The 25,610-nt window shown below is 47.1% G+C and overlaps 1 protein-coding gene and 1 pseudogene across 7 annotated transcripts in view; both read left to right on the plus strand.

The window, feature by feature from the left end:
* The window catches only part of LOC146871232 (ATP-dependent chromatin remodeler CHD8-like), a 2,388,691-nt gene that overhangs the window by 344,001 nt on the left and 2,019,080 nt on the right, over positions 1-25,610 (plus strand). For 5 of the 7 annotated variants that reach the window (XM_085650618.1, XM_085650635.1, XM_085650631.1 and 2 more), the window contains exon 7: positions 21,467-21,544. In XM_085650618.1, coding sequence (XP_085506744.1) covers positions 21,467-21,544 — 78 coding nt within the window. The remainder of the gene's footprint in view (positions 1-21,466; positions 21,545-25,610) is intronic. The other 2 variants (XM_085650640.1, XM_085650648.1) reach the window with 1 other exon arrangement.
* The window catches only part of LOC146871233 (uncharacterized), a 47,764-nt pseudogene continuing 47,655 nt past the window's right edge, over positions 25,502-25,610 (plus strand).

A 25,610-nucleotide genomic window follows, 5' to 3' on the forward strand; every position in this document is an offset into this window, starting at 1 on the left:
CACCAACCAAGCCCCCCCTATCCCTCATAGGATAACATTGGGCCTAACTCTCTCTGCACCCGGCCGCCCTAGTGCCGCTGGGAGTGAACCAACTGTACCTATCTGACCCTGGGGGACCCCTGAGTCTATGCCCAGAACCTCAACTCTGCCAGTCGAGTACTTACCTTTAAACCGATAACTCAATTTTCTTCATAGGGTAACATTGACTGGCTTTTTCCTGAAATTTCTTTCAAGTGTGGACTTTTCAAAACTAAAAATATTCACCAAAATCAGCCGAGTAACGAAAACAAAAATACTCACCTGCTCTTAGGTGAGCTCCCAGTGCTGGATCTTGGTGCCCAGCACTGACTCTGAAAACTACTTACAACTGTACTTACCAGTAACCCAATTTTCTTCCATAGGAAATCATTGACTGTTTTTCTGTGAAATTTCTTCTAAGTGTCAATTTCTGCAATCTTTAAAAATCGTATAATATCTGAAAACGTAATTACTTACCTGTTTTGGATAAGTTTCCCAGTACTGAGTCTAGGCACCCAGTACTGGATTACAAAAGTAACGAGAACATACTATACCTGTAACTTGAATTTTCTGCCATAGGGAATCATTGACTGTTTTCTATGAAATATTTTCTAAGTGTCAACTTTTTAAATAGCAAAATATTTTCTAAAAATCATCACAGTAATTAAGTCGACTTTTATCACTTGATTCCAAGTACTGACCCAGGACTGAATCTAGGATCCAGTCCTGGAATTCCATAAGTAATCTGTGGCAAATAACATGAAACTTCCATTCAACTCGAAGCATTATTGTGTTTAAAATAGCGTTGCCTATTGCAACCACTTGTAACGGTTTACAAAAGTCAATTGCATATTGCAAAAGTATTTATATAAAAGCATCTCATTCTGAGAAAGTATATTTTAAATCCAATTATTGGTTCTAAAATAAAACAAGCATATATTGTTTTATATATAAAACCATTGGCCTAGAGTTCAGTTATTGAGTGTGTGAGACCATTTGCTGACTGTGTGCAACAAATGCTTTAAACTGTCCTCTGATACTGCCTTACTGCTCGACCAAGCTACCACTTTAGAGAGTAAGGTTATATATCTAACTTTAGCCTCTGCCAAGCCTCTGTGGACTCTGTACACCCTGTACCTATTTGGGAACAGTATATACAGATCCTAGATTCAGTCCTGGGACAGTAGATATAAACAAGTGATAAAAGTCGACTTTGTTACTGTTATGATTTTTACACAATATTTAGCAATTTTAAAAGTTGACACTTAGAAAATATTTCATAGAAAACAGTCAATGATTCCCTATGGAAGAAAATTCAAAGTTGCAGGTATAGTATGTTCTCGTTACTTTTGTAATCCAGTACTGGGTGCCTAGACTCAGTACTGGAAAAAGACACAATTGGACGGAATGCAGAACAAATCAAAACATTCACCCCCAGTCAAGAGATCTGGGTTAAATCCATCATTCTATTGCTCACCATGCCACCCCAGTTTAGACCTGGCCATATGCAAATCATTTGTGACCCCGTGCCTCATTGGAACAGTCCAGCCCGAACTGCTAAGCCAGGTCCTCCCTGGACCGGAAACCAGCATCCTAGGACCGGTTTCAGGGTTTCACCCCTCTTCAGCCAGGATAGCTTGATTCCAGTGAGCTCAGGAATCACGTCTAAGCATACTTTGGGCAATTAGGGCGAGAAAGCCATGCCACTGGAATCAAGCTATCCTGGCTGAAGAGGGGTGAAACCCCGAACCGGTCCTAGGATGCTTGTTTCCTGTCCAGGGAGGACCTGGCCTGGCAGTTTGGGCTGGACTGTTCCCATTGGGCACAGGGTCAAGACTGATTTGCATATGGCTGGGTCTAAACTGGAATGGCATGGTGAGCAAAAAAACCGATGGATTTAGGCCCAGATCTCTGTACTGGGGTGAATGTGTGACATTGTTCTGTATTCTGTCCATCAATAGTTCTTTTTGCATTTGTCACCCCGAGTGGGACGGGTATGCTCAGACGCGAGTCCCGTGCTCTCCATGCCACTGGAATCAAGCTATCCTGGCTGAAAAGGGGAGAAACCCCGAAACCGGTCCTAGGATGCTTGTTTCCAGTTCAGGGAGGACCTGACCTGGCAGTTCGGGCTGGACAGTTCCCATTGGGCACAGGGCTGGAATGGCGAGCAAAAAAACGATGGATTTAGGCCCAGATCTCTGTACTGGGGTGAATGTATGACATTGTTCTGCATTCTGTCCATCAATAGTTCTTTTTGCATTAGACGCAGTACTGGGACCTTTATCCAAAACAGGTAAGTAATTACGTTTTCACAATTTATACGATTTTTAAAGAATATTAAAGTTTGCAAAAATCGACAGAAGAAATTTCACAGAAAAACAGTCAGTGATTTCCTATGGAAGAAAATTGGGTTACTGGTAAGTACGGTTGTGAATATTTTTCAGGGTCAGTGCTGGGCACCAAGATCCAGCACTGGGAGCTCACCTAATAGCAGGTGAGTATTTTCGTTTTCATTACTCTGCTGATTTTTAGTGAATATTTTAAGTTTTGAAAAGTCCACACTTAAAAGAAATTTCAGGAAAAAACAGTCCATGTTACCCTATGGAGAAAATTGAGTTATCGGCTCTTGGGTAAGTACTCGACTGGCAGAGTTAAGGTTCTGGGCATAGACTCAGGGGTCTCCCAGGGTCAGGTAGGTACAGTTGTTACACCCTCAGCGGCACAGGGGCAGCCGGGTGCAGAGTGAGTTAGGACCAATGTTATCCTATGGGAGGCACGGGGGCCTTGGTTGGCGGCTGCTGACTAGCAGGCCACTCGGCTGTGGGAGCTGGGCTCCTGGTCACTTGCTCAGGGCAAATGGGGAAGTAGATAGGTGTGGAGGTTAGTCTGCCAGGGCCGCTCGAGCGGCTGGGTGCAAGGTGCTTTTGAGCCCTCGGGCGCTCAATTGATTTTAATGGGAAAGCTCTGGTATAGAAAAAGACTGCAAGCTCGGGGACGAAGATTCTTCAGGTGCCACCACCACTTCGAGAGGTAAGTTGGGTAGTTGGAGGATAGGTATGTGCCCCGGGATTGGGCACAGGGGGCCGCGGGGCACCGAGTGGAGGGGTGCCTTTTGGTGTCGGGGAAATCTTACCCTCTGTTGATCGCGGTTGGGGGTGCACCTTGTTCTGAGGCCTCAGGCTTCTTCAGGAGTGTCGAGGGAGGTCCTTGGGTGCCGGATTCGGGGTCACAATCGCCGTGGGGACCTCCTCGTGGTCTTTGTTCACTCCGGCCCAGGCCAGGCTTGGCTGGTGCAGAGTGTGCTGGGTTCGCGGTTCCGGGCTGCTGCCAGGGATTGGAAGTAGATTTTGAGTAGAGCCTCTACTCCTGGGAGTCCCAGGGACTCGGAGTCAAAAGGCAGCCAGGTCCTCTGGGGTTTGTGAGGTTGCTGGCCACAAGAGATGCCGGGTTGGAGCAGGTTCGAGGGTCAACAGGCTGGTAGGGCTGGGGCCAAAGCAGTTTGTGTCTTCCTCTTCTTAGCAGCTGCAGGGCAGGTCTTCTTTCTTCTAGCTCTTCTTCGGATTTTGGAATCTAGGGAAGGAAGGTGCAGGGTGCCCCTAAATACTAGATGTAGGGGCGTTACAGGTAGGTGAAGGGCAGGGACCAATGGGTCCCTGTCCTGGGGTGGGTACACCCCCTATCCTGCCTCTCTCCTGTGGGAGGGGGGCAGTAGCCTAGTCCTGATTGGGCAGGGCTTCCCATCTTCAAGATGGCGAGAGCTTTGAGATGTGCTTCACCTTGTGTGTAAGGGCACAGGGCCGCTAAGGGTGGCACAATGAGTGCTGCAGCCCTTAGAGGCCTTCCCTGGTTACAAGGCCCTGGGTACCTAGGGCACCATTTACCAGGGGCTGACATGTGGCCAGGGTTTGCCAATTTGGGTTTTGTGTGTTTAGGGAAGGAACATAGGCCCTGGGCACCTGATTGGCAGGAGTCCAGGGCACACTCAGTCAAAGTACATTGAGCAATTCAGCAAAAAGTGGGGGCATACCATGCAAGAAAGATGGCACTTTCCCACAATGTGTCAACTGAGGGCCCGAAAAGATGCTCTTGATCAAAGGGCTGATTTGGATGGCACTTCCTCACAGTTGCATGTGTGCCATGTCAACTCTTCACTTTGTTCTGCACCAAAACATGCAGCCTTCAGTGGCAGTGTGTATGTGTCAGGGAACAGGGCCTCTAAGGATGGCGCAATATGTGCTGCAGCCCTTAGAGGCCTTCCCTGGTCACAGTGCCGTTGGTACCCAAGATACCTGTGAGAAGTTGGCCTGGTATATGATGTTCACTAGTTGAAGTGACCACCTTGTACCATGCCAAGCAACCCTTATGGTGTGGTTGTAAGTCAACCTTTTCGGACTAGCTGCCCTAGTGGTAGCGTAGGCTAAGCAGTCTTTGAGGCTAAACTCGTTAAAGCGTGTTAAGCAAGCTGTTTTACCATATGTAACCCCCCTTTATACCAATGAAAGGACACCACACAGATATATATTCAAAATATATATGTATTTATTACTCAAGGTATCCCCTAGACTCTTTATGAGCACAGGAGCACAAATCGTTAAACAAGAAAGTATTACAATATACAGAAGTTGCACTTTATATGGATAGGCCCTGGTGGCCGATCAAACCATATACTAAAATGGTGGTATATGTACCACGACTAGGAAAGGGAAAAGGCCTAGGGCCTCTAGAATCGCTGGGCCTACAAGGAGCTAACTTCAGTTAGTGACCAGGCGGTCCAAGGGTCGCGTGTGCAGTGAGGAACGTTACATGCGGGCTCCCATAGGTTTTCAATGGGTGCGTAAAAGTTCAAAAGTTACTGCTAGAAGGGTCTTCTGGATGGACTACGAACTTAAGACTTAAAACACAGACACTAGAGATGTTTCTCTACACTTGGGCACCGGAGTGCCAGCTTTACCTCACCCACAGGAAGCGGGTGCATAGGGCTCGAAGTGCGTCGGGTGTCGTCTATCTGTTCAATGGAGCCTGATGACAAAGATGCTGCAGGCGGCCGGTCCAGAAGAGATGCGGTGGATCCAAGGGTGGATCGGAGTTGTAGAAGACCTGAAAGCAGAGGGGACAGTGTTCACAGTCACTAGCCAGTGACCGGCGTCGCACCAGGTAGGTACCAGGCGATGTCGGGTGCAAACAGGTGATGAGGTGTAGCTTGTCTCCACAGCCACGTGGTCCCTGAAGGTCGACGACGTCCAGGAGTCTGTTCACGAGCTGTCCCACGCAGGCTTTCGCTGTCGGCGCTGTCGGCGACTCGAAGGAAGCAAACAAGCCTTGGCAAAGGCAGGAGTCGTGGAAAATGAAGAAAGCTGGTGGTTCTGACCAGCAAGGTCAGAGGGGCTGCTCCTTTGGAGGGCAGCAGGGGCCAGTCTGGAGCAACCAGACCAGCATCGTAGTTTTCAAAGTTCGTCGCCAAAATGGCCACTAGCCAACGGGCCAGGGACCGGGCAGGCGCGTCGAGATGCAAAGTGCAGAGGGGCCCCATGCAGATCGTGGAGATGCTGGAGGGCTCACCTTTGGTGCAGATGCTGCTCGGATGTTGGGCTTCTCAGGACCCAAAGCACAACTTGGAGGGAGCCTCTGTTGTCGCGCGTGCAGCTTCTCGTGAGTCTTTGAAGATGGCTGGCTCCACGTGTCTCGGTGCCTCCACGGGTTCCTTCTTTTCAGGGACTGTGGATCGGGCGGTGAGAGGTCTGGAGGTCCAGGTCTTGTCGGGCTCTGGGCTCGGGTTCCGGCAGGAGGCGGCGGCAAAGCAGACGTCGAGTAGCTGGTTGGTTCTTGCGTTAGCAAGATGGTCACTCCCTGACCATAGGGGAGATTTCCTTCTGTCCTCTGTGCAGCAGAGCGTCGAAGTTCCCGTCTTGTTCTTTGTAGTAAGTTGATTCCAGGATGTCTGAAGTCTTAGGACACAGCTCCTACCTTTAAGCGGATTCTAGGGGCCGGACTACCTGCTAGGTTCCTCCCTAAGGGTGGGACCAGGAAGGGGGGTGGTTACACCCCCAATCCTTTGTCCAGCTCGCCCCAGGTCCGGGGCTGGTGTGCCCCAGGACCGGTTTGAACTGGCATATGCACCGAGGCTCCTTGTGAGCCTCAGGCATGTCTGATTCTATTCAAGCCCTACCTGACCAATACACAAAATCCTGTCTGGGATGGTGCACACACCTCCCCTGGCAGGAAACCCTTTGTCCAAGTCTCCCAAGCTGGAAGGACTCCCAGCAGCAGGAGGGCAGACTTGTGTCTGTGGTGGCAGCGTCCATTTTGTGGAGCTGAGGCTGTCTGATTTTACCCGGGTTTCAGGTACTGTACATGTCGTGTCCCTCTAGAAGGGTGGAATGCTAACCCCGTCGCCAGAATTGGCGAGGGGTTAGTATTCCAATTCGTATGACACCTTACTCGACATGTTTTGATGAAGCCAAACCAAAGATAGCATTTACCCGCGAGGTTCATAATGCACATAAGAGTATATGGTATGACGATATCTGGAAACAGTAGAAGGAAGTTGTTCCGACCACTGCAGACAGGCTCAGCTCATGCCAGAGCACCATCTCGCATGGAACCAAGCACTCTGCCTTCAGGATTGTTAAGGCCTGCCATAGGAGTGACTTATAGGTTAACATGTGTCCCATTTAAGGTTAGGTATAGGTATACTACACCTTAGTAAGAGGTGGTTACACCAACTTACCCCAGCTGAGTGATCAGCCGGTTGTGTCAAATTGTTAGGCCAGGTCAGGGGTGGCACAATGCATGCTTCAGCCCCTGGTAGGCCTTAGATGCACCAATGCCCTGGGTACCTAGTGTACACTTGTACAGGGGCTCACAGGGTGAGCCAATTCCAATTGGTTATGCACCTATAGTGCATAGTGTCAATTTAGTAGAGAGAACAGCAGGCTGGGGGTCTGATTAGCAGGCCCACAGCCTCAGTATGTCAAAAACCAGTGAAGCAAAAAGCTAAAATTTGGGGTGACCATAGGATAGCAGACCCTACTCTCCAACAATACCTTTTACAAGAGACTTAAATGTGGCCTGAGGGTTGCCAATGTGGTGTGCAACAGTACATTTTTAGGGTAAGAACATTAGCCCTTGGTTGGCAGGATCCGAGGGCACACTTCGTCAAAGAGCATCAACATCAGGCAAAAAGTGGAGGGTAATCGTGCAAAAAGGGGCACTTTCCTACACAGTAAAAACGACGATTCTGGGTTTTTCCCTCTGGAACATGCAAGGGTATATGTGATGAAGTTTAACATACAGCACCTATACTTGGGGCTCGTTAGGCCTACCTTAGGGATGACTTACATATATTAACAATCATTTTCAATGCAATAGGACTCGCAATTGCGAGATTGTAAGCTATTGGCATTGTAAATGATAGTGCCTTTTATTTGTGTTTTTCAAAGCAACACATATATAAAAGGGCATTTTCATTTCTAATGCTAATAGCTCAAACACTCGCAAATGCGAAAGCATTTTATAGGTGACCGTGCCCCTTTCTTTAGATGCTGCTCGCCATATTCAGGTTACATTGAGGAGCGCCTTAAGAAAGGGGCGCTGCCAAAATTTAAGTGAAAGCTCGTATGGAGCGCTTTTACACAAAGTGTGAAAATAAATAAATAAAGCTTTTGTAGCACGGTCGTTTAAGTGAAAGCAGTCGTGCTGTAAAATAAATAAACAAGCGCCGCTAAAGTGTTGGCGGACTGCGCTGTAAATTAAATAATTAAGCGCGGCAGCTATAGGTAAAGCGGACTGTGCTGGAAATTAAAAAATACATGATTAATAACAATATAAAAGGTGGCAGTGTGCTGCGACGACGTGGGTGAAATAGGGTAGATCATTAAAGAAAATGGTGCTCAACGACCACATAAAGCAGACCCTTTAACAACACAAGTAAATAGTCCAGTTGGTATGGGAGGTTACAAATGCAAACAAGTCTGTACCAACTTGGAAGGACTACTCCAAGTTGGTACTACTAACCCTAGCAAGGATTGGGCTACTAACCCTATTCACGAATGAAGAGCAAAGATTTTGAAAGGACAGTAACAGGAGCCAATAGAAAAGATGGGTGGGAAAAGGGCAGAGCTTCTATGCCATACCTTAATACAGCATGCCTCGCAGAGCAGCACATGCGTTTCCCAGGCTCGACCTAAAGAGGGAGGCTTGGACTTTCCCATTATCTTAAATACCAAAGTTGAGTAAGCAATTTAAAACTGCCCTTCCAGTCTGCACTGGCAGACTGGGAGCCATGTTAAAATTGTCTACTCAGGGTGGCACAAGAAATGCTGCAGTCGCTTGGGAATACTCTTAATTTACAGGCCCTGGGTACACCTGGTGCCATAAACTAAGGACTTTCAATTAAGTTGTGCTACGCCAACTGGGGACAAGCCAATTAAACATTCCTAATTTTAAGGGTCAGAGTACATGCACTGAGTCCTGTTTAGCAGGGCTCAGGACATATCGGAGCCATTACACCAGTACCTAGTAGTCAAAGCGGGGCAAAAAGTAGCGGTAAATCTGCAAAAAGCCTGTTTCCTTACAGAAATGTGCGAGTGGTCTTTTTTTGCCATAAAAGCTTGTGTTAAAGCTTCTCTCAAGGGATCCTTTAAAGTTAGGCTGGTTCAGGCCCTCACAGACAACACCACCGTCATGTGGTACTGCAACTAGCCAAGAGGCCTTGCACCTCTGGACATAGCTGAATCGTCATGTAATCTCCCTGATCATACATCACCTGGTGGGATCTTTAAACACCAGGGTGGATGAACTAAGCCAGCTGCCTAGCGAATCACGAATGGGAGGTGCCCCCAGAGGTAGCGCAGGCCATTTTCCAGCAATGGGGAGAGCCTTGCCTCAATCTGGGGAGAGAATGTGGCCTAACGGCTAGGGCGGTCTACCTCGGAGCTGGGGAACCGGGTTCGAGTCTCGACAGGGACGCTCAACATTCTGTTATTTTGGGCAAATCACTTAATCTCTCCGTGCCTAACAAAAATCAATGCGTTCGTATGTAACGTAACTACTTCTCATGTAAAACGCTCTGATACCTCTGGGTCTAGTTAGCGTTATATAAAACTCCCCCAAAAGATTAAAAATCTCTCCGCCACCGACAAGAGTGCTCATTGTCAACACTTTTGTGCTTTGGAGTTCCGAAGAAGGCTGTCCATCTCCCACTCATTCTGTCTGCTGTGGAGCACAGGACTCCTGTATGCTTTTCCACCGTCACCTCACCTCTTCTGCCCAAAATTCTGAAGATCAAGAACAATTGGGCCAACATCATCCTAGCGGCTGCCGGTTGGGTGAGGAAAGTGTAGTCACCAGAACGTTTGGACATGAGCATATGTCCTCCGATGAGGCTGCCTTTTAGGGAGAATCTTCTGTCATAGCAGGAGGGATATGGCTCTTGCTCCTGGGCTTGCACAATCCCTCCAAGCGTGAAGATTGAGCAGATGAAGGTGACTGCAATTGATATACTGTCTGAAATAGTGGATGTCATTCTGGCGACTACATGTACTACAAAATCTGTTTAGGCTAGGACAAATTTGTTGCTTAGTGTGGCACACGTAACCTATTGCAAGCTAAGTTGTCAGATGTTCTGTTTTTGGCCGATGGCCGAACAGCAGCCTACATAAAGTTTGAGGGCCCATGCTACAAGAGCCAAGGCTTCTGCCACTGCGTCTCCAGATGGAGTGCCTGTCCCAGTTAGTTTTTGGGCTGCAATGTGCGCACCAGTGAACGTGTTCACAAAAGAGCAATGCCTAGATTGTCTCGTTTGATGGGAAGCACATTTTGGTTCTTTGGTCGAGCAGAAGTTTTTGGTCTGGTCGGAGTCATTCCACACTCACTCCCTGGGGGAGGTACTGCTTTATATTATAAGTACTTGTAGAGCACACCTTCGCCTGGGAGGGTATCTTGGTGTTGTGCAGGTGTGGTGCAACCTTACCTATGGCAGGCAGGAGGAACTACTCGAAGAGCCAGGGTCTTCAGTTACTTGCTCACCTCAGTAATTGAGGAGGCAACACTGATGTGTAAGAGTACGTAGTTCAATGCTTTAGGGGTAATTTAGGAAAAGGCTGAACCTTCGAATTTGGTTCTGTTCTAAAGGTGAGGAATCTGCGTTTAGAAATGTCAGTCTGAAGAAAGTTAATTGCCTTCAGTAACCGTCTTTCTGGGTGGATATTCTTACTCCAGATTTGTCACCACTCTCTCACTTCTCCGTTCTGTGGAATGGACCGTTTGAGGCATGTGAGCTGTAGATCCTGCCATCTAGTGTTGGGTCTGGATGTGTGCAAGTTGTTTTTCTTTGAAGCAGTCTTTCCAGTCGTGAGTGAGGTGACTAGTGCTCATGGGCATTGACTGAAGCGTTAGATTGTTTTTTTTTTTGCCATCGGGTTCAGACGTGTGTCGATGCGCTCTGCTTGAAAACCTTTGCTACAGGTTCCCTTCGGTGGGCAATCCACTCTACCTGCATCGGTATTGTTTTCGAACGAGTATCCCACTTCTCCGCATATCGTCTCAGTTGAGGAAAACATCAACTTCAATCGGAGATCTTGGAAAGACCTACCAGCCTAACCACGTCGGTCCACGTCTCAGCCGATGGAATGGACTCCATTTAAATTCTGCCCTGGTTGTCGCGTTAAGTATATGCGCACCAACTTAGACGAAGTCTGCAACTTGTGCTGGTCTCTGGAGCACAACGAACAAAACTGCAACACGTGTAAATCATTCCGATCGAAGAAAATGCTCCGTGATCGTCTGGCTCGTGCCACGAGATGCAAAGCTAAAATGTCAAATACACGCTGGACATCTTCGGCGAAGAATCCAAGCAGAAATTCTACGCACAAGGGGCTGAGGAAGAATAAGAGGAACTTGTCTCCATCCCGGAATCGGACTCTGAGTCGGAAGAAGACTTGCTGCAAGGTCAACGTATTGTGAGTACCGAACGCCCCTTAACCCAAAATCCACCTCATCCAAAACAAAATACTTCAGTCCCAACCCCTCATTCGGGCCACGGTCGGCACAACAACATATTTTAGATGCTCCGGTTCGGCACTGAAAAACGTCTCTAAGCCTTCCGGCTCGGGATTGAGTTGGCTAATGATTGGCACCGAGCCAAAGCTTTCGGGTTCGAAGCCAAAATCTGCTTCGGAGCCAAAATCCTTGACGCCAAAGACTAAGCCTCCTAAGGCATCAAAACCCGATTTTTTTTTTTTCCCCCCTGGCACCGAAATCCTCTGCACCGAAACCTAAAACTATGCCTCCGAAGCAGCAGGGTCCAAATTTCGATGCCCAAACACCCAAATCGGACCCAAAACAAAAGGAACTCTACATAAATACTGATACACAACGTGTTCTTACTAAGTCACCTCAGAAATGTAAATCTGAGTCACAAGAAGCACCTTTCCTTGTTCCTTTCAAGAGGAAGAATGTGGATAATAATTCTCCCCCTCCTCCTACTTTACCACATTCCCCTACACCAGCCTCTCCACCTTTACTTCATTTATTGATCACACCAACAAACTCTCCACTGCCACCACCTGATGATCAGGATGATGATGAGGGACAATTTTGTACCAATAGATTCCTAGAAAGATTATCACATAGATTCACCTACATATAATGACCCAGATTTTTACCCTGCAAAGCCTTCTCCTCCTGACGACAATGTAGGACATCTAGAGTTGCTCACTAGAGCTGAAGAATATCATGGGGTGCAGTTACACAAGTTATCTTTAGAGGAAGATTTCCTATTTGAAATGCTCAATACCACACATTGGGCTAGTCACACTCTGCCTATGCTTAAAGGCATGATGAGACATGCAGACGACATCTCCAGTACGGGCTCTCATTCTCACCCCCAGAATTGACAAAAAATATAAAGCTGCTCCTTAATATCCAGTCTTTATTAACAGTCAGCTACCACTACACTCTTTGGTAGTCTCTATTGCCCATAAACGGGCCAATTCAGAGACCACAGTTGATGCTCCCCCTCCAGACAAGGAGTCAAAATTATTAGACGCCTCTGGTAAACGAGTAGCTGCCCAAGCAGCAAACCATTGGCGCATTGCCAACACCCAGGCCCTACTAGCCAGATATGATAGGTCACACTGGGACGAAACAGAGCCAGCTTCCTACATTGATGGATCAGCGGTGGGATATAGAACTTTGCATTTGTTGGACTACTTGGTTATCATTTATCAATTAATCATTCAGGGAATTGTAAGCGCGCCACTAACCCGTGAGGGTCTCAAGGCGCTGAGGGGGGTTTGCAAATCTGTTTAGCCGATGAGCCAGGTCTTGAGGGTCTTCCTGAAGGTTTTCAGGGAGGGGGCGCATCTGATGTCTGCCGGTAGCTCGTTCCAGGTCTTGGCTGCAAGGTGAGAGAAGGATCTTCCACCTGTTCTGGCTCTGTGAATGCGCGGGGTTTCGGCCAGTGCGAGGTTGGAAGATCGGAGGTTTCTTTTGGGTATGTGGAAGTTGATTCTGTCGTTGAGGTATTTGGGTCAGTTGTTGTGTAGGCATTTGTAGGCGTGAGTGAGGATTTTGAAAGTGACTCGTTTCTCCATGGGGCGCCAGTGGAGACTTCGTAGGTGTTAGCTGATGTTCATGTCGGGAGATACCGAGTACGAGTCTGGCGGCGGTGTTCTGTATTGTCTGGAGTTTGCGGAGTAGGTACTTGTTGATGCCGGCGTAGAGTGCGTTTCCATAGTCCATTCTGCTGGTGATGTGTGTGGGTGACTGTCTCCCTTGACTTAGGGGGATCTACTTAAAAGTCTTACGGAGGATGCGGAGGGTGTTGAAGCAGCTGGAGGTGACGGCGTTGACCTGTGTACATGGTGAGTGATAAGTCAAGTACGATGCCGAGGTTCTTGGCGTGGTCTGAGGGAGAAGGTGGGCTTCCGAGGGCGATCGTCCACCAGGTGCTGTCCCATGCAGAAGCAGTGGTACAGAGGACGAGAACTTCTGTCCTCGCGGCGTTGCGCTTCAGGCAGCTGTTGGTCATCCAGACTGCGACGTCTTGCATTCCTTTCTGGAAGTTGAGTTTGGCAGTGGTGGGGTCTTTGATGAGGCAGAGGATGAGCTGGGTGTCATCGGCATAGGATATGATGTTGAGACCGTGTTGTTGGACAATGGCTGCGAGGGGGGGCCATGTAGATGTTGAAGAGGGCGGGGCTCAGTGATGAACAAGTATGGTCTCAGCTTCTTAAGGAACCAAACCACAGAAAAGGCCTCCCTCTCAATGGCACTCCAACGCTGCTTCCTGGGGAGGAGCCTTCTGCTGCTGCACAGGAAAAGGGAGATGTCAGTGGTACCCACAGAGTTTATTGGCAAGACGGACTACTGTACAATGAGGCCAGAGACCCCAAACCTGGAGCCACTAGGATAGTGGTAGTGCCTCAGAAGTAGAGGGAGTTCCTCCTAACTTTGGCTCATGACATCCCCCTAGCTGGACATCCGGGCCAACCCAAGACTTGGTAAAGGATAGTTAGCCACTTTTTTACTGGCCCCAGATGCACCAAAATGTAAAGGAGTTAGTCAGCTCCTGTGTCACCTGTCAGGCCAGTGGCAAGACAGGTGGCCCCTCAAAGGCCCCCCTGATACCACTACCTGTGGTGGGGGGTTCACTTTGAAAGCGTAGTTGTTGACATAGTGGGTCCACTTGAACCTCCCACAGCATCCTGGAACAAGATCATTCTAGTGGTAGTGGATCATGCCACTAGGTACCCTGAGGCAATTCCCCTTAGGACTACTACAGCTCCTGCAGTTGCCAAGGTCCTCATTGGTGTCTTCACTAGGGTAGGGTTTCCTAAGGAGGTGGTTTCACACAGAGGTTCCAACTACATGTCTGCTTACCTAAAGCACATGTGGAAAGAGTGTGGAGTGCAGTACAAGTTTACTACACCCTACCATCCACAAACCAATGGCCTTGTTGAGAGATTCAACAAGACATTGAAAGGCATGATTATGGGGATCCCTGAAAAACTCAAAAGGAGATGGGATGTCCTCTTACCCTGCCTGCTTTTTGCTTACAGACAATTGCCACAGAAGGGAGTAGGGTTTTCACCCTTTGAACTCCTGTTTGGCCATCCTGTGAGGGGACCACTCTATAAGAGGGTTGGGAGAAGCCTCTGCAAGAACCCAAACAAGATATTGTGGACTATGTGCTTGGCCGAAGGTCCAGAATGGCTGAGTACATGGAAAAGGCATCCAAAAATCCTGAGGCCAGCCAGGAACTTCAGAAGCACTGGTATGAAAAAAAGCTGCACTGGAATTTCAACCTGGGCAAAAGGTGTGAGTTTTGGAGCCAGTGGCACCAAGGGCACTCCAAGACAGATGGAGTGGCCCTTACCCTATCCTAGAAAAAAGAGTGAGTTCACCTACTTGGTTGACTTGGGCACCAGCAGGACACCCAAAAGGGTTATCCATGTGAACCGCCTGAAGCTCTTTCATGACAGTGCTGACATCACCATGCTGATGGTGACTGGTGAGGATCGGTAGACAGAGAGTGAACCTCTCCCTGACCTCCTCTCATACAGCCCAAAAGATGGGTCATTGGATGGAGTTGTCTTTTCAGACACCCTCTCTGCTCAGCAGCAGACTATTTGCAAGCAAGTCTTGCAGCAGTTTGCAAAGCTCTTTTCCTTGATCCCTGGTCAGACAAACTGGTGTACCCATGATGTGAACACTGGTGACCGTTCATCTGTCAAAAACAAAATCAATCGACTGTCTGATCAAGACAAGGAAAGCATCAAAGCAGAAGTCCACAAGATGCTGGAGTAAGGGGTTATTGAACCCTCTGAGAGCCCCTGGGCCAGCCCAGTTGTTCTAGTCCCCAAACCTCATACACAGGGTGGAAAGAGCGAAATTAGGTTCTGTGTCGACTATAGAGGGCTCAACTCTGTCACCAAGACAGATGCTCAACGTATCCGAAGAGCTGATAAATTGATAGACAAATGGGGTGAAGCCAAATTTCTAAGTGCCTTTGACTTAACTGTAGGGTACTGGAAAATTGCCATGGCCCCAGGAGCAAAAGAAAAGATTGCATTCTCCACACCTGATGGGCATTATCAGTTTACTGTTATGCCCTTTGGTTTAAATAAGGCCCCTGCCACCTTCCAGAGGTTTATCAAGAAAGTCCCTGCTGGATTGGAGTCATTTAGTGAAGCTTATCTAGATGATATTGCTTTCTTTAGTTCCACCTGGCAGGATCACCTGATCCACCTCTGGAAGGTTTTAGAAGCCCTGCAAACTGCAGACATAACTATCAAGGCATCCCTGCCCTATCTGGCATTTGGAGCTGTGGTGTACTTGGGCCACCTTGTTGGTGTAGGCCAGGTACAACCCTTACAGCCCAAGATACAGGCCATCCTGGACTGGGCAGCTCCAGCAACCCAGAACCAAGTCAGGGCATTCCTTGGCTCGACTGGGTACTACAGGAGGTTTGTGAAGGGATATGGATCCACTGTGGCTCCCCTCACAGAACTCTCCTCCAAGAAGATACCCAATAAATGTAAATTGGACAGTTGTCAAAAGGCTTTTGACACCCTGAAAGAAGCAATGTACTCAGCACCAATTCTCAAAGCTCCGGACTATGCCAAGCAGTTTATTGTGCAGACTGATGCCTCTGAGCTAGGGATAGGAGCGGTCCTATCCCAGACCAATGATGAAGGCCAATACCAAGCTGTTGCTTTTATAAGCAGACGGCTCCTCCCCAGGGAGCAGCGTTGGAGTGCCATTGAGAGGGAGGCCTTTGCTGTGGTTTGGTCCCTGAAGAAGTTGAGGCCATACTTGGTACTCACTTCCTAGTTCAAACTGATCACAGACCTCTCAGATGGCTAATGCAAATGAAAGGTGAAAATCCTAAACTGTTGAGGTGGTCGATCTCCTTACAGGGAATGGACTGTGTAGTGGAACACAGACCTGGGACTGCCCCTGCCAATGCAGATGGACGTTCCAGGTTCTTCCACTTAGAAAATGAAGACTCTCTAAGGAAAGTTTAGTCGTATCCTCTTTTGTTTGGGGGGGGGGGCTGTGTGTGAAAGTGCCCTCTTTCCGCATGGTTGCCCCCACTTTTTGCTGAATTGCTGATGTGCTTTGACTGAGTGTGCCCTGGGCTCCTGCCAATCAGGTACCCAGGGTCTATGTTCCTTCACTAAAACTGCATTGAAGCCTAAATCCAATTGGCATCTCTGGCCACAGGTCAGCCCCTGGTAAATGGTACCACATGTACCCAGGGCACTGTGACTAGAGAAGGCCTCTAAGGGCTGGAGCACTTATTGTGCCGCCCTTAGAGGTCCTGTACCCTTACACTCACACACTGCCTTTGCAGGCTGCAGGCACAGTCAGTCCAAATACATCAGCAGTTCAGCAAAAAGTGGGGGCATCCATGCAGAAAGAGGGCACTTTCTCACATAATCTACTTAACATTCTACTAAAATGCAAATACAAAGTATATGTCCAGTATGTCAAATGCATTGCATTACTAGTAGCTCTACTGTAATCAAATCAAAGTGCATATACAAGTGGAATTCAAACTGTGTTCAAACTACTGTAAAATATTTATTGCTTACATGTGCCAGGCTTGCTTTGTTCTAGAAAATAAAATAACTAAAAATATTTTTATACAAATCCAATTGGTCTGAAGTTCAGTCCTTGAGTGTGTGAATTCATTTGCTGACTGAGTGTGTACAACAAATGCTTAATACTACCCTCTGATACAGCCTTACTGCTCGACCTCACTACCACAAATGGAGAATAAGATGCTATCTACTTTTACCTCTGCTTACCTTTGGTGTTCCACTGGACTCTGTGCACACTATACCTCACTTTGATATAGTATATACTGAGCCAGCTTCCTACAGGAGAAAGTTGCATGTGCCGATGATCGCCAGATCATTTTTTTTATCGACACAGAACCATGACCCTTCTTTGTTGAACCTGGCTTGGTGAAAATTTCCTAACTGGTAAATAAAAATTCACTCGAGCTTAATGGTGACAAGACTGAGGTCCTGGCTCTGGGTAACAATGCCTCTCTCTGAGGTCCGAGACAATGATTGGAATCCTCAGGGACTCTGCCTACCCCATCTACTAAGGTGAAAAATATGGGCTTTCTCATTAATGAAAAGCTTTCAATGAAACAACAGGTGACTAACTGCCACCTTTTTTGCAGTCCTTAAATGGCGGTAAAAGATTATTTGGCTAATTGCCTTAGCAGCTCATAGGACTGTAATTCAGGTTTTAGTCCTATCCAGACTTGATTATGGTAATGTGCTGTACCTGGTTGCTGATTAGACCTCTGTTCATCGTTTGTAGATTGTTCATAATGCTGCCACTAGGATGCTCTTTTGATTACCGAAATCTGCTTCAGACTCACTTGTTTCAGGAACTCCATTGGTTCAGGGTCTTTAATTGTATTGAGTTTAAAGCACTGCTATATGTTTAAGGCCAAAAAAGGCTTAGGGTCACAATATATCCAGGAACTGGTAGTTCCTTACATCCTACTCGCTCTTTTAGGTGCTCAAACCTAGCTTTGTTCACTGTACCTAGGTTTCATTTAACTCCCATGAAAGGCCTCTCTTTTGCCTACCTAGGCCCAAAACTGTGGAACTCTCTGCCTGAAGCTTTAAAAAACTGCAATTCACTATTTACCTTTCGCAGAAGCTTGAAGACCTGGCTGGCTATTCTAAGTTTTATGTACTTGGACACCTTATCTGCGCCGGGAAACCCGTAGGGGTATCGGTGCACATTTCAAGTTGCATAAATAATAACTATTAATACAATGGTCACAAGCAAGAGAGTTCCACACTGGCATGAGCAATTAGTTTTTGGGCCATGCGCGCTTGGCTTGTGCATATATGTGCTCCAGTAGTCACTTCCGGTCGAAGCAGACTCACAGAGCGCCAACTAGTACTGGAGTGCAGGGGTTGTACTGAAATTTTTTCCAGATCCCATGCATGCCATTATTTCAGAACCGGCGAGTGGGAGCTTTTTTTTAAATAAATCGGGAGAATGTCTTTTCCCATTGATTACTACTGAAGCAGAGATCATTTCAGGCGGGAGACAGGTAAAATAAAGCCATTTTGAGCTTCAAAAGTCTGTAGTCTCCCATCTGAATCTGGTCTCTAGGGATATTCTAAAGGTTAGAAATCCGCTGTTAAGGTATCCATCAGAAGGAGCATTACCAGAAGTAACGTGTTCTTCTGGACTCGTCATCACTTTAACCCTTAGCCCACTATTCCCTGTAACTTTCTCAGTGCATATCCCCTCTGCGTTGATGACAATTGTAGGAGAGTAGGATCTGCACTTATGTTGCCCCCACTTTTTTTCTGATGTTTACACTGGTTTCTGGCTATAGTCTGGCTGGGTCCCTGCTAATCAGGGCCCCAGCCTCTCTGTTCTCTCTGAACAACTTGGAGTGCATATTAGATGCACTAGTGATTGGATACTGTGGTACCTTATGAGCCCCTAGTATATGGTACCTTAGGTACCAAGGGCATAGGTACTTCACAGGCCTACCAGGGGCTGGAGCATGTATTATGCCACCCCTGGAAAGCAGACTAAATCTGACACCACAGGCCTGCTTCTGCAGCCTGTGTGAGGTAGTGTTGGCACTCTTCACTGAGGTGTAGGTTCCCTATATCTCACCATACACACACATATAAACCTATCAGTCACCCCTAAGACAGGCCCTATCAATCCTGATGGCAGGGTGCTTGGTTTCCATGTGAGGGGGTGCCTCTGCCTGAGCAGGGCCCCTCTGCAGCCCTGAGTCCATTCTCTGTGGCTGTTTGTGGATGCGGTTAAACCATATACTCTGAAGTGCATATAACCTAGTGGTAAATGCTAACTTTGGGATGGCTGCATCAAAACATGTCTACCAGCCCCTGCTCTGGCGCAAAACTGGACAAAGGGAAGTGGGTGTAGCCACCCACTCCCCTGACCCTCCCATAGGAGTGGTCATAGAGGTAGTCCCTCCCTTCCTTGTAATATAAGTTAGGGAACCCATGCCATTGCAAACTATATATACCTGGACGACGCTCTGAAGAAGAATCCTGGACCTTCGATGTTTACTACCTTTGGAAGACTGAAGAATCTCCCTTGGAGTCAAGGAGTGACTCCCCTGCTTGGCAGGCCCCAAAACTTTGCATCAATGGACGCAAACTTTCCCGCTCCCGCCAAAGTCCCTGCAGCCCCGGAAGTGGATTTCCTGACTTCTCTACGGCCATCGTGAGTCCCCAGCGAAGCTGAGGCAAGTGGACCCCACGAGTGACGAGGAACAGCAATACCCGGGTACCGTGCACCATTGTCGAGTGCAACCCCTTCACGACGTTCTACAAACTTGTGCTTTGGACCACATGTGGTCTAAGCCTCCAGCAGGATTTCCTCCAAAGATCAGAGGCCTACCTCGTCCCGAGTGACCGTGGGCTCCTGGTTAGTGAATCCTCCCGAGGCAACTTTGCGATCCCTTGCCGGTTGGCTTGTGGGTCCCCAGAAGACTTTTCTACAGAACCAAAGGGCTCCCGTGGTTGCCCCAGGCCTGCCCTGACTTACCCTCGCTGGGTGAGTCCCTCAGACCTTGCTGGTCTGCACCGCTGACTTGCTTGACTTTCCACGAGACTTGCTGTTGCCAAGGCTTGTTGGCTCCAATCCGGTTGCCGACACCTCAGTAAGCTGCAGACTTCGTGGTACACGCCGAATCCAGCTCCTGGCCGTCTTCGCCTCCTGGACCTCGTGACTGAAGAGTCAAGACACCCGTGATCACCTGAAATCACCCGACTACTGTGGGCATCCAGCTTCCTGGCCCCGTGTCACTGGCAAGTGACTTTGAACACTGTCTCCTCTGCTTTCAGGTCTTCTTTGTTCAGAATCCAGCCTTGGATTCCACCGGACACTTCTCCTGTCTTCACAAGCAGCAAGTCTTCTTTGGCTCCCATTGAAAAAAACGCCGCGACCAGACACCAAAAGACACCTATGCATCCTGCTTCCCTGGGTGAGGTAACTCGAGTACTCTGGTGCTCCTGTGTGTGTTGGCTCTAGAACTACTTACTCTGTAAGTGACTTGCTTGTAGACTCTCCCGAAGTACCCTAAATCTTTAAAATTCGAACCACGACTTGCTCCATTGAAGTCTATTGGGATCTGCGGCTGTGTTCTCACACTGCATGCGTCTCCTGTGGGTCCTTTACTTACCTGCCTTGGGTGGATTAGTAAGGCCCCAGCGCTTCTGAAGACCTTAGGCCTTCTCCCTTCTGAAGTCGTTCTTCTTATACCTCTTTTTTAGTATATGGTCTGGTACGCCCCTAGGGTTCCAGCCCTATTTGTGCTTACTTTATTGTGAAACGTTGACATTTGAATGTGTATCTGGCTTCTAATCTCAAAGAGATTAGTAGAGTGTGTCTAGTAATGCATATATATTTGATATATATACCTGTGTGGTGTCCTTTCATTTGGTAATTCAAGAGATTATAAGGTAAAACAAGCTGCTTTATATTCTTCTGAGACTTAGCCTGAAGGCTGCTCTCCACAGCTACCACTAGGATAACTTTCTTTAAAAGGTTGTCTTGAACCTATCTACCATAAGTCTAATTGTACTGATGCAAGGTGGCCACTTTAACTAGTGACCAGCATATACCAGGCCAACTTCTCACAACAATACATTGATGTAACCAGTACAGGTAATACCAGTGGCAATTTTATTTACATTAAAAAGGGGATATGTCAATTAATTTTTTGTTTTTTTTAAAGCATAGGGATAGTGATTTTTATTTAATGCAAATTAATTACCGTCATTTATTTTTGTGTTATTTCATGTGAATCGGTTTTGTTTTTTAACTACAGTTTAAATTTTAATTAAGGACTAGATTGAAATTAAGATTAGATTATTTATAATACCGTACTATTGTGATAAACTGATGTGATAAGTAATATAATAGATTTTAATTAAATCAGTTAAAATTAAGCACCTGTAGTGTGCTTACTTTTTGTTACATCGATTGTAATAACCATAGTCCTTAGACTTGCTTTAAATCTAGGTAGAGGGTTAAGGGTGGCATTGTGGTTATGTTGTTAAATGATCACAATTAAAATAAAAATTAATCGAGATGGGTATAGGTAATCATGTAATATAAAAGCATGTACTATTTAAAGGAGCTTGTAATTAAAAATATGTTAAGCCAGTTGTAGTGTTAAGTTAGTGGGTTTGGGACAACAGTAAAGTATGGTAAGATCTTAGTGATGTTGCAGTAGAAAAAGTAACAATGCAGTTTTATTTCAGTGTAGTGGGGACCGGGGTAACAGAATCTATGCAGGGATCACAGTAAACATGAATGTTTGATGAGCAAGAAGCATACTGTTTAAATGTTCTGGGACTCTTTAGTTTTCCGATGACAGAAAGCACTTACTAATTTTAATATTTTCTTTCAGGAAAACCCCAGTGAAGAGGACGCAGCCATTGTTGACAAAATTCTGTCCATGCGTGTGGTGAAGAAGGAGGTGAGGGGGGTCTGTACATATTTTTATTACTATTTTCTGTTGTCTGTTACACTATGTGTGTTTTAACCTGCAGAACTCCTTTAATGTTTGTACCGATACATGTTTTTGGTGCTACATCTGGCAGATCCAGTAGTACGATAGTTAATTATGAGCTCTGTACCACCGAGCCCTCTTAAACCACGTTTGAGACAGTTTTATTGCAGACTCCTACTCTAAACCAGAATTAGTCTTTGATATGCTAAAACACTTATGCATAATTGTAGGAAGCTGGCTCTGTATATACTATACCAAAGTGAGCTATAGTGTGCACAGAGTCCAGTGAAACCCCTAAGGTAGGCAGAGTTAAAGTTAGATAGAACCTCACTACATGTGGTAGTGTGGTCGAGCAGTAAGGCAGTATCAGAGGACAGTGTTAAGCATTTGTTGTACACACCCAGTCAGCAAATGAATTCACACACTCAGACTGAACTTCAGACCCAATTTTTTTTGTATAAAAATATTCTTTTAGGGATTTTATTTTCTAGAACCAAGCAAGCGTGGCACAGATAAGCAATAAATACTTTACAATAGTAATACAGATTGTAAACAGTTTGAATTGTAATTGTATATGCAATTTGTTTTGACTTACAGTATGGTTGCAGAGAAATACAACACTTTGTCAATACAGGTTTGAGGCATATGAGCGGTAGATCGTATACTTGTCAATAGATCTCCATCAGGTGTTGCGCTCGGATGTTTGCACTTTGTTTATTTCTTGGAAGAAGTCTTTGTAGTCACGAGGTAGGTGACTCCTTCTTAGGACGATAGTGCGCATGGGCATCGACTCCATCTCCAGATTGTTTTTTTCCACCATCGGGTTCGGATGTGATTTTCTGCGCTCCGGGTCGATATGTTTTGAATTTCCCTTCGACGCGCAATCCCTCTCCAGTCGACGATATTGTTCCGATCGTGTTTCCCTTTCGACGCGCATCTTTAAAACAAACTCCTCGGTTTTCGACGTGGGCCGTTGGGCCTCGACGCGCCGACCTCGCCTGCAGTCAATGGAAAAGGCTCCTTTAAAAAAAATGCCCCGGGTGTGGTGCTAAGTTCCCACACACAGACTTGCACGAGGTTTGTAATCTCTGCCTCTCCCTGGAGCACGAAGACAAGAACTGCAAGGCCTGTGCATCGGTCAGGTCGAAGAAAACCATCTGTGATCGTCGAGCTCGATGTCACGTAATGTCTCGCGGAAGCAGTTCGATTCCGGACATCTTCGGAGCAGATCCCAATGTGCAGCCGAAGCAACAAGGTGATCAAGACCTATCCGTCTCTGGCGGCAAAGAGGAGACGGATGTCCTTGGGTGTCACTCTGGGTCACAATCGCCGTGGGGTCGTCCTCGTGGTCTTTGTTCACTCCGGCACAGGCCAGGCTTTGCGGGTGCAGAGTGTGCTGGGTTCGCGGTTCTGGGCTGCTGCCAGGGATTAGAAGTAGATTTTGAGTAGAGCCTCTACTCATGGTAGTCCCTGGTGCTTTGAGCCAAAAAGTAGCCAGGTCCTCCGGGGTTTGTGAGGTTGCTGGCCACAAGAGATGCTGGGTTGTAGCAGGAGCAGGTTCGAGGGTCGACAGGCCGGTAGGGCTGGGGCCAAAGCAGGAAGGTTCAGGGTGCCCCTAAATACTAGATTTAGGGGCATTACAGGTAGGTGGAGGGCAGGGACCAATTGGGTGGGTACACCCCCCTATCCTGCCTCTCCTGTGGGAGGGGGGCAGTAGCCTAGTCGTGATAGGGTAGGGCTTCCCATCTTCAAGATGGCGAGAGCCCGGAGATGTGCTTCACCTCGCCTCCCCCACCTGAGGGTTGGGGTTGGCAGGCTGGCACATCCCCCTGTCCTTATTTGGGGTTTCCGGCCAGGCTTCCCGCCAGAGTGGGGGCTGCCAGTGGCCTGGGGAAGCTCACTGAGGCGGCATGCCTTTGAAGCTTCCCCCTGCCCATCCTGGGGGAGGAGATTTAGCACCTCGCCCAGGATGTACATTGTTGCAGGCCCAGGAGAGCAGGGGCTCTCCTACCCAGGGGTCCAGCAACATGTCTGCTGTGTGGCAGCCTCCCAGACCAGACGTGGATTGTAGGTTAGGTTTCAGGGGGCATCTCTAAGATGCCCTCTGGGGTGCTTGGTACATTGAATCGCGCACTGGCATCAGTGCGGATTTAATGTGCTGAGAAGTTTGATACCAAACTTCTCAGTCTTCAGTGGTGCTGTGGAGTTCGTGTTTGACGAGCTCTCAGCACCATGTACTCTTAAATGGCAGCACTGCACTTACAGTGCCCAGGAATGGACCTGGGTACTGTAGGGGCACATGGCTCCTGCTCCTGTGCCCACACCACTGGCATAGGGAACCCAGCTAGAGGGGTGGCTGATGTATGCCATGGCAGTGTAGGTGATGGGCATGGCACACAGGGATGTGTCCCATGTTGACTCTGTTTTGTCTTGCACCCAGACACCCAGCCTGCAAGGGAAGTGTGTGTATGTTAGGGTACAGGGCCTCTAAGGGTGGCACAATGAGTGCTGCAGGCCTTAGAGGCCTTGTCTGGTCACAAGGCCCTGGGTACCTAGGGTACCATTTACCAGAGGCTGACATGTGGCCAGGGTTTGCCAATTTTGGTTTTAGGTCTTTAGGGAAGGAACATAGGCCCTGGGCACCTGATTGGCAGGAGTCCAGGGCACAGTCAGTCAAAGTACATTCAGCAATTCAGCAAAAAGTGGGGGCATACCATGCAAGAAAGATGGCACTTTCTCACAAGTACTTACTTTAAACCGATAACTCAATTTTCTTCATAGGGTAACATTGCCTGGCTTTTTCTGAAATTTCTTCTAAGTGTGGACTTTTCAAAACTTAAAATATTCACCAAAAATCAGCCGAGTAACGAAAATACTCACCTGCTATTGGGTGAGCTCCCAGTGCTGGTTCTTAGTGCCCAGCACTGACTCTGAAAAATACTTACAACTGTACTTAACCAGTAACCCAATTTTCTCCCATAGGAAATCATTGACTTGTTTTTCTGTGAAATTTCTTCTAAGTGTCAATTTCTGCAATCTTTAAATATTCTTTAAAAAAACGTATAATTTCTGAATACGTAATTACTTACCTGTTTTGGATAATGGTCCCATCACTGAGTCTAGGCACCCAGTACTGGACTACAAAAGTAACGAGAACATACTATACCTGTAACTTGAATAGGGAATCATGGACTGTTTTCTATGAAATATTTTCTAAGTGTCAACTTTTAAAATAGCAAAATATAGTCTAAAAATCATCAGTCATTAAGTCGACTTTTATCACTTGATTCCATGTACTGACCCAGGACTGAATCTAGGATCCAGTCCTGGAATTCCAAAAGTAATCCTAAAAGTAATCTGTGGCAAATAACTTGAAACTTCCATTGAACTCAATGCATTATTGTGTTTAAAATTGTGTTGCCTATTGCAACCACTTGTAACTTTCTACAAAAGTCAATTGCATATTACAAAAGTATTTTTATAAAGCATCTCATTCTGAGAAAGTATATTTTAAATCCAATTGTTGGTTCTAAAATAAAACAAGCATATATTTTTTATATATAAACCATTGGCCTAGAGTTCAGTTCTTGAGTGTGTGAGACCATTTGCTGGCTGAGTGTGTGCAACAAATGCTTTACACTGTCCTCTGATACTGCCTTACTGCTCGACCAAGCTACCACTTTAGAGAGTAAGGTTATATCTAACTTTAGTCTCTGCCAAACCTCTGGGGACTGTGGACTCTGTACACCCTGTACCTATTTGGGAACAGTATATACAGAGCCACTTTCTCACAAGCCTCCCACAGAAAAGTGACTCACCAGCAAAAACAACGCACACCTGGATGAGACCTCAGGAAGTGCAGAAAGAGCCAAGACAAAAACCAGCCAAAAATCTAAATCTTCAACAGCGCCTCCAACACACATCACCGGTAGGATGCAGATTAAGACACTTTCTCCAGGAGTGGAGGAAAATAACGCCAGACAAATGGATATTGAACCTCATGCAATATGGGTACTGTATAGACCTGGAAAGGCCACCGCAA

Source organism: Triturus cristatus, chromosome 1_1, assembly GCF_964204655.1.
Source record: "Triturus cristatus chromosome 1_1, aTriCri1.1, whole genome shotgun sequence".
Taxonomy (NCBI): Eukaryota; Metazoa; Chordata; class Amphibia; order Caudata; family Salamandridae; genus Triturus; species Triturus cristatus.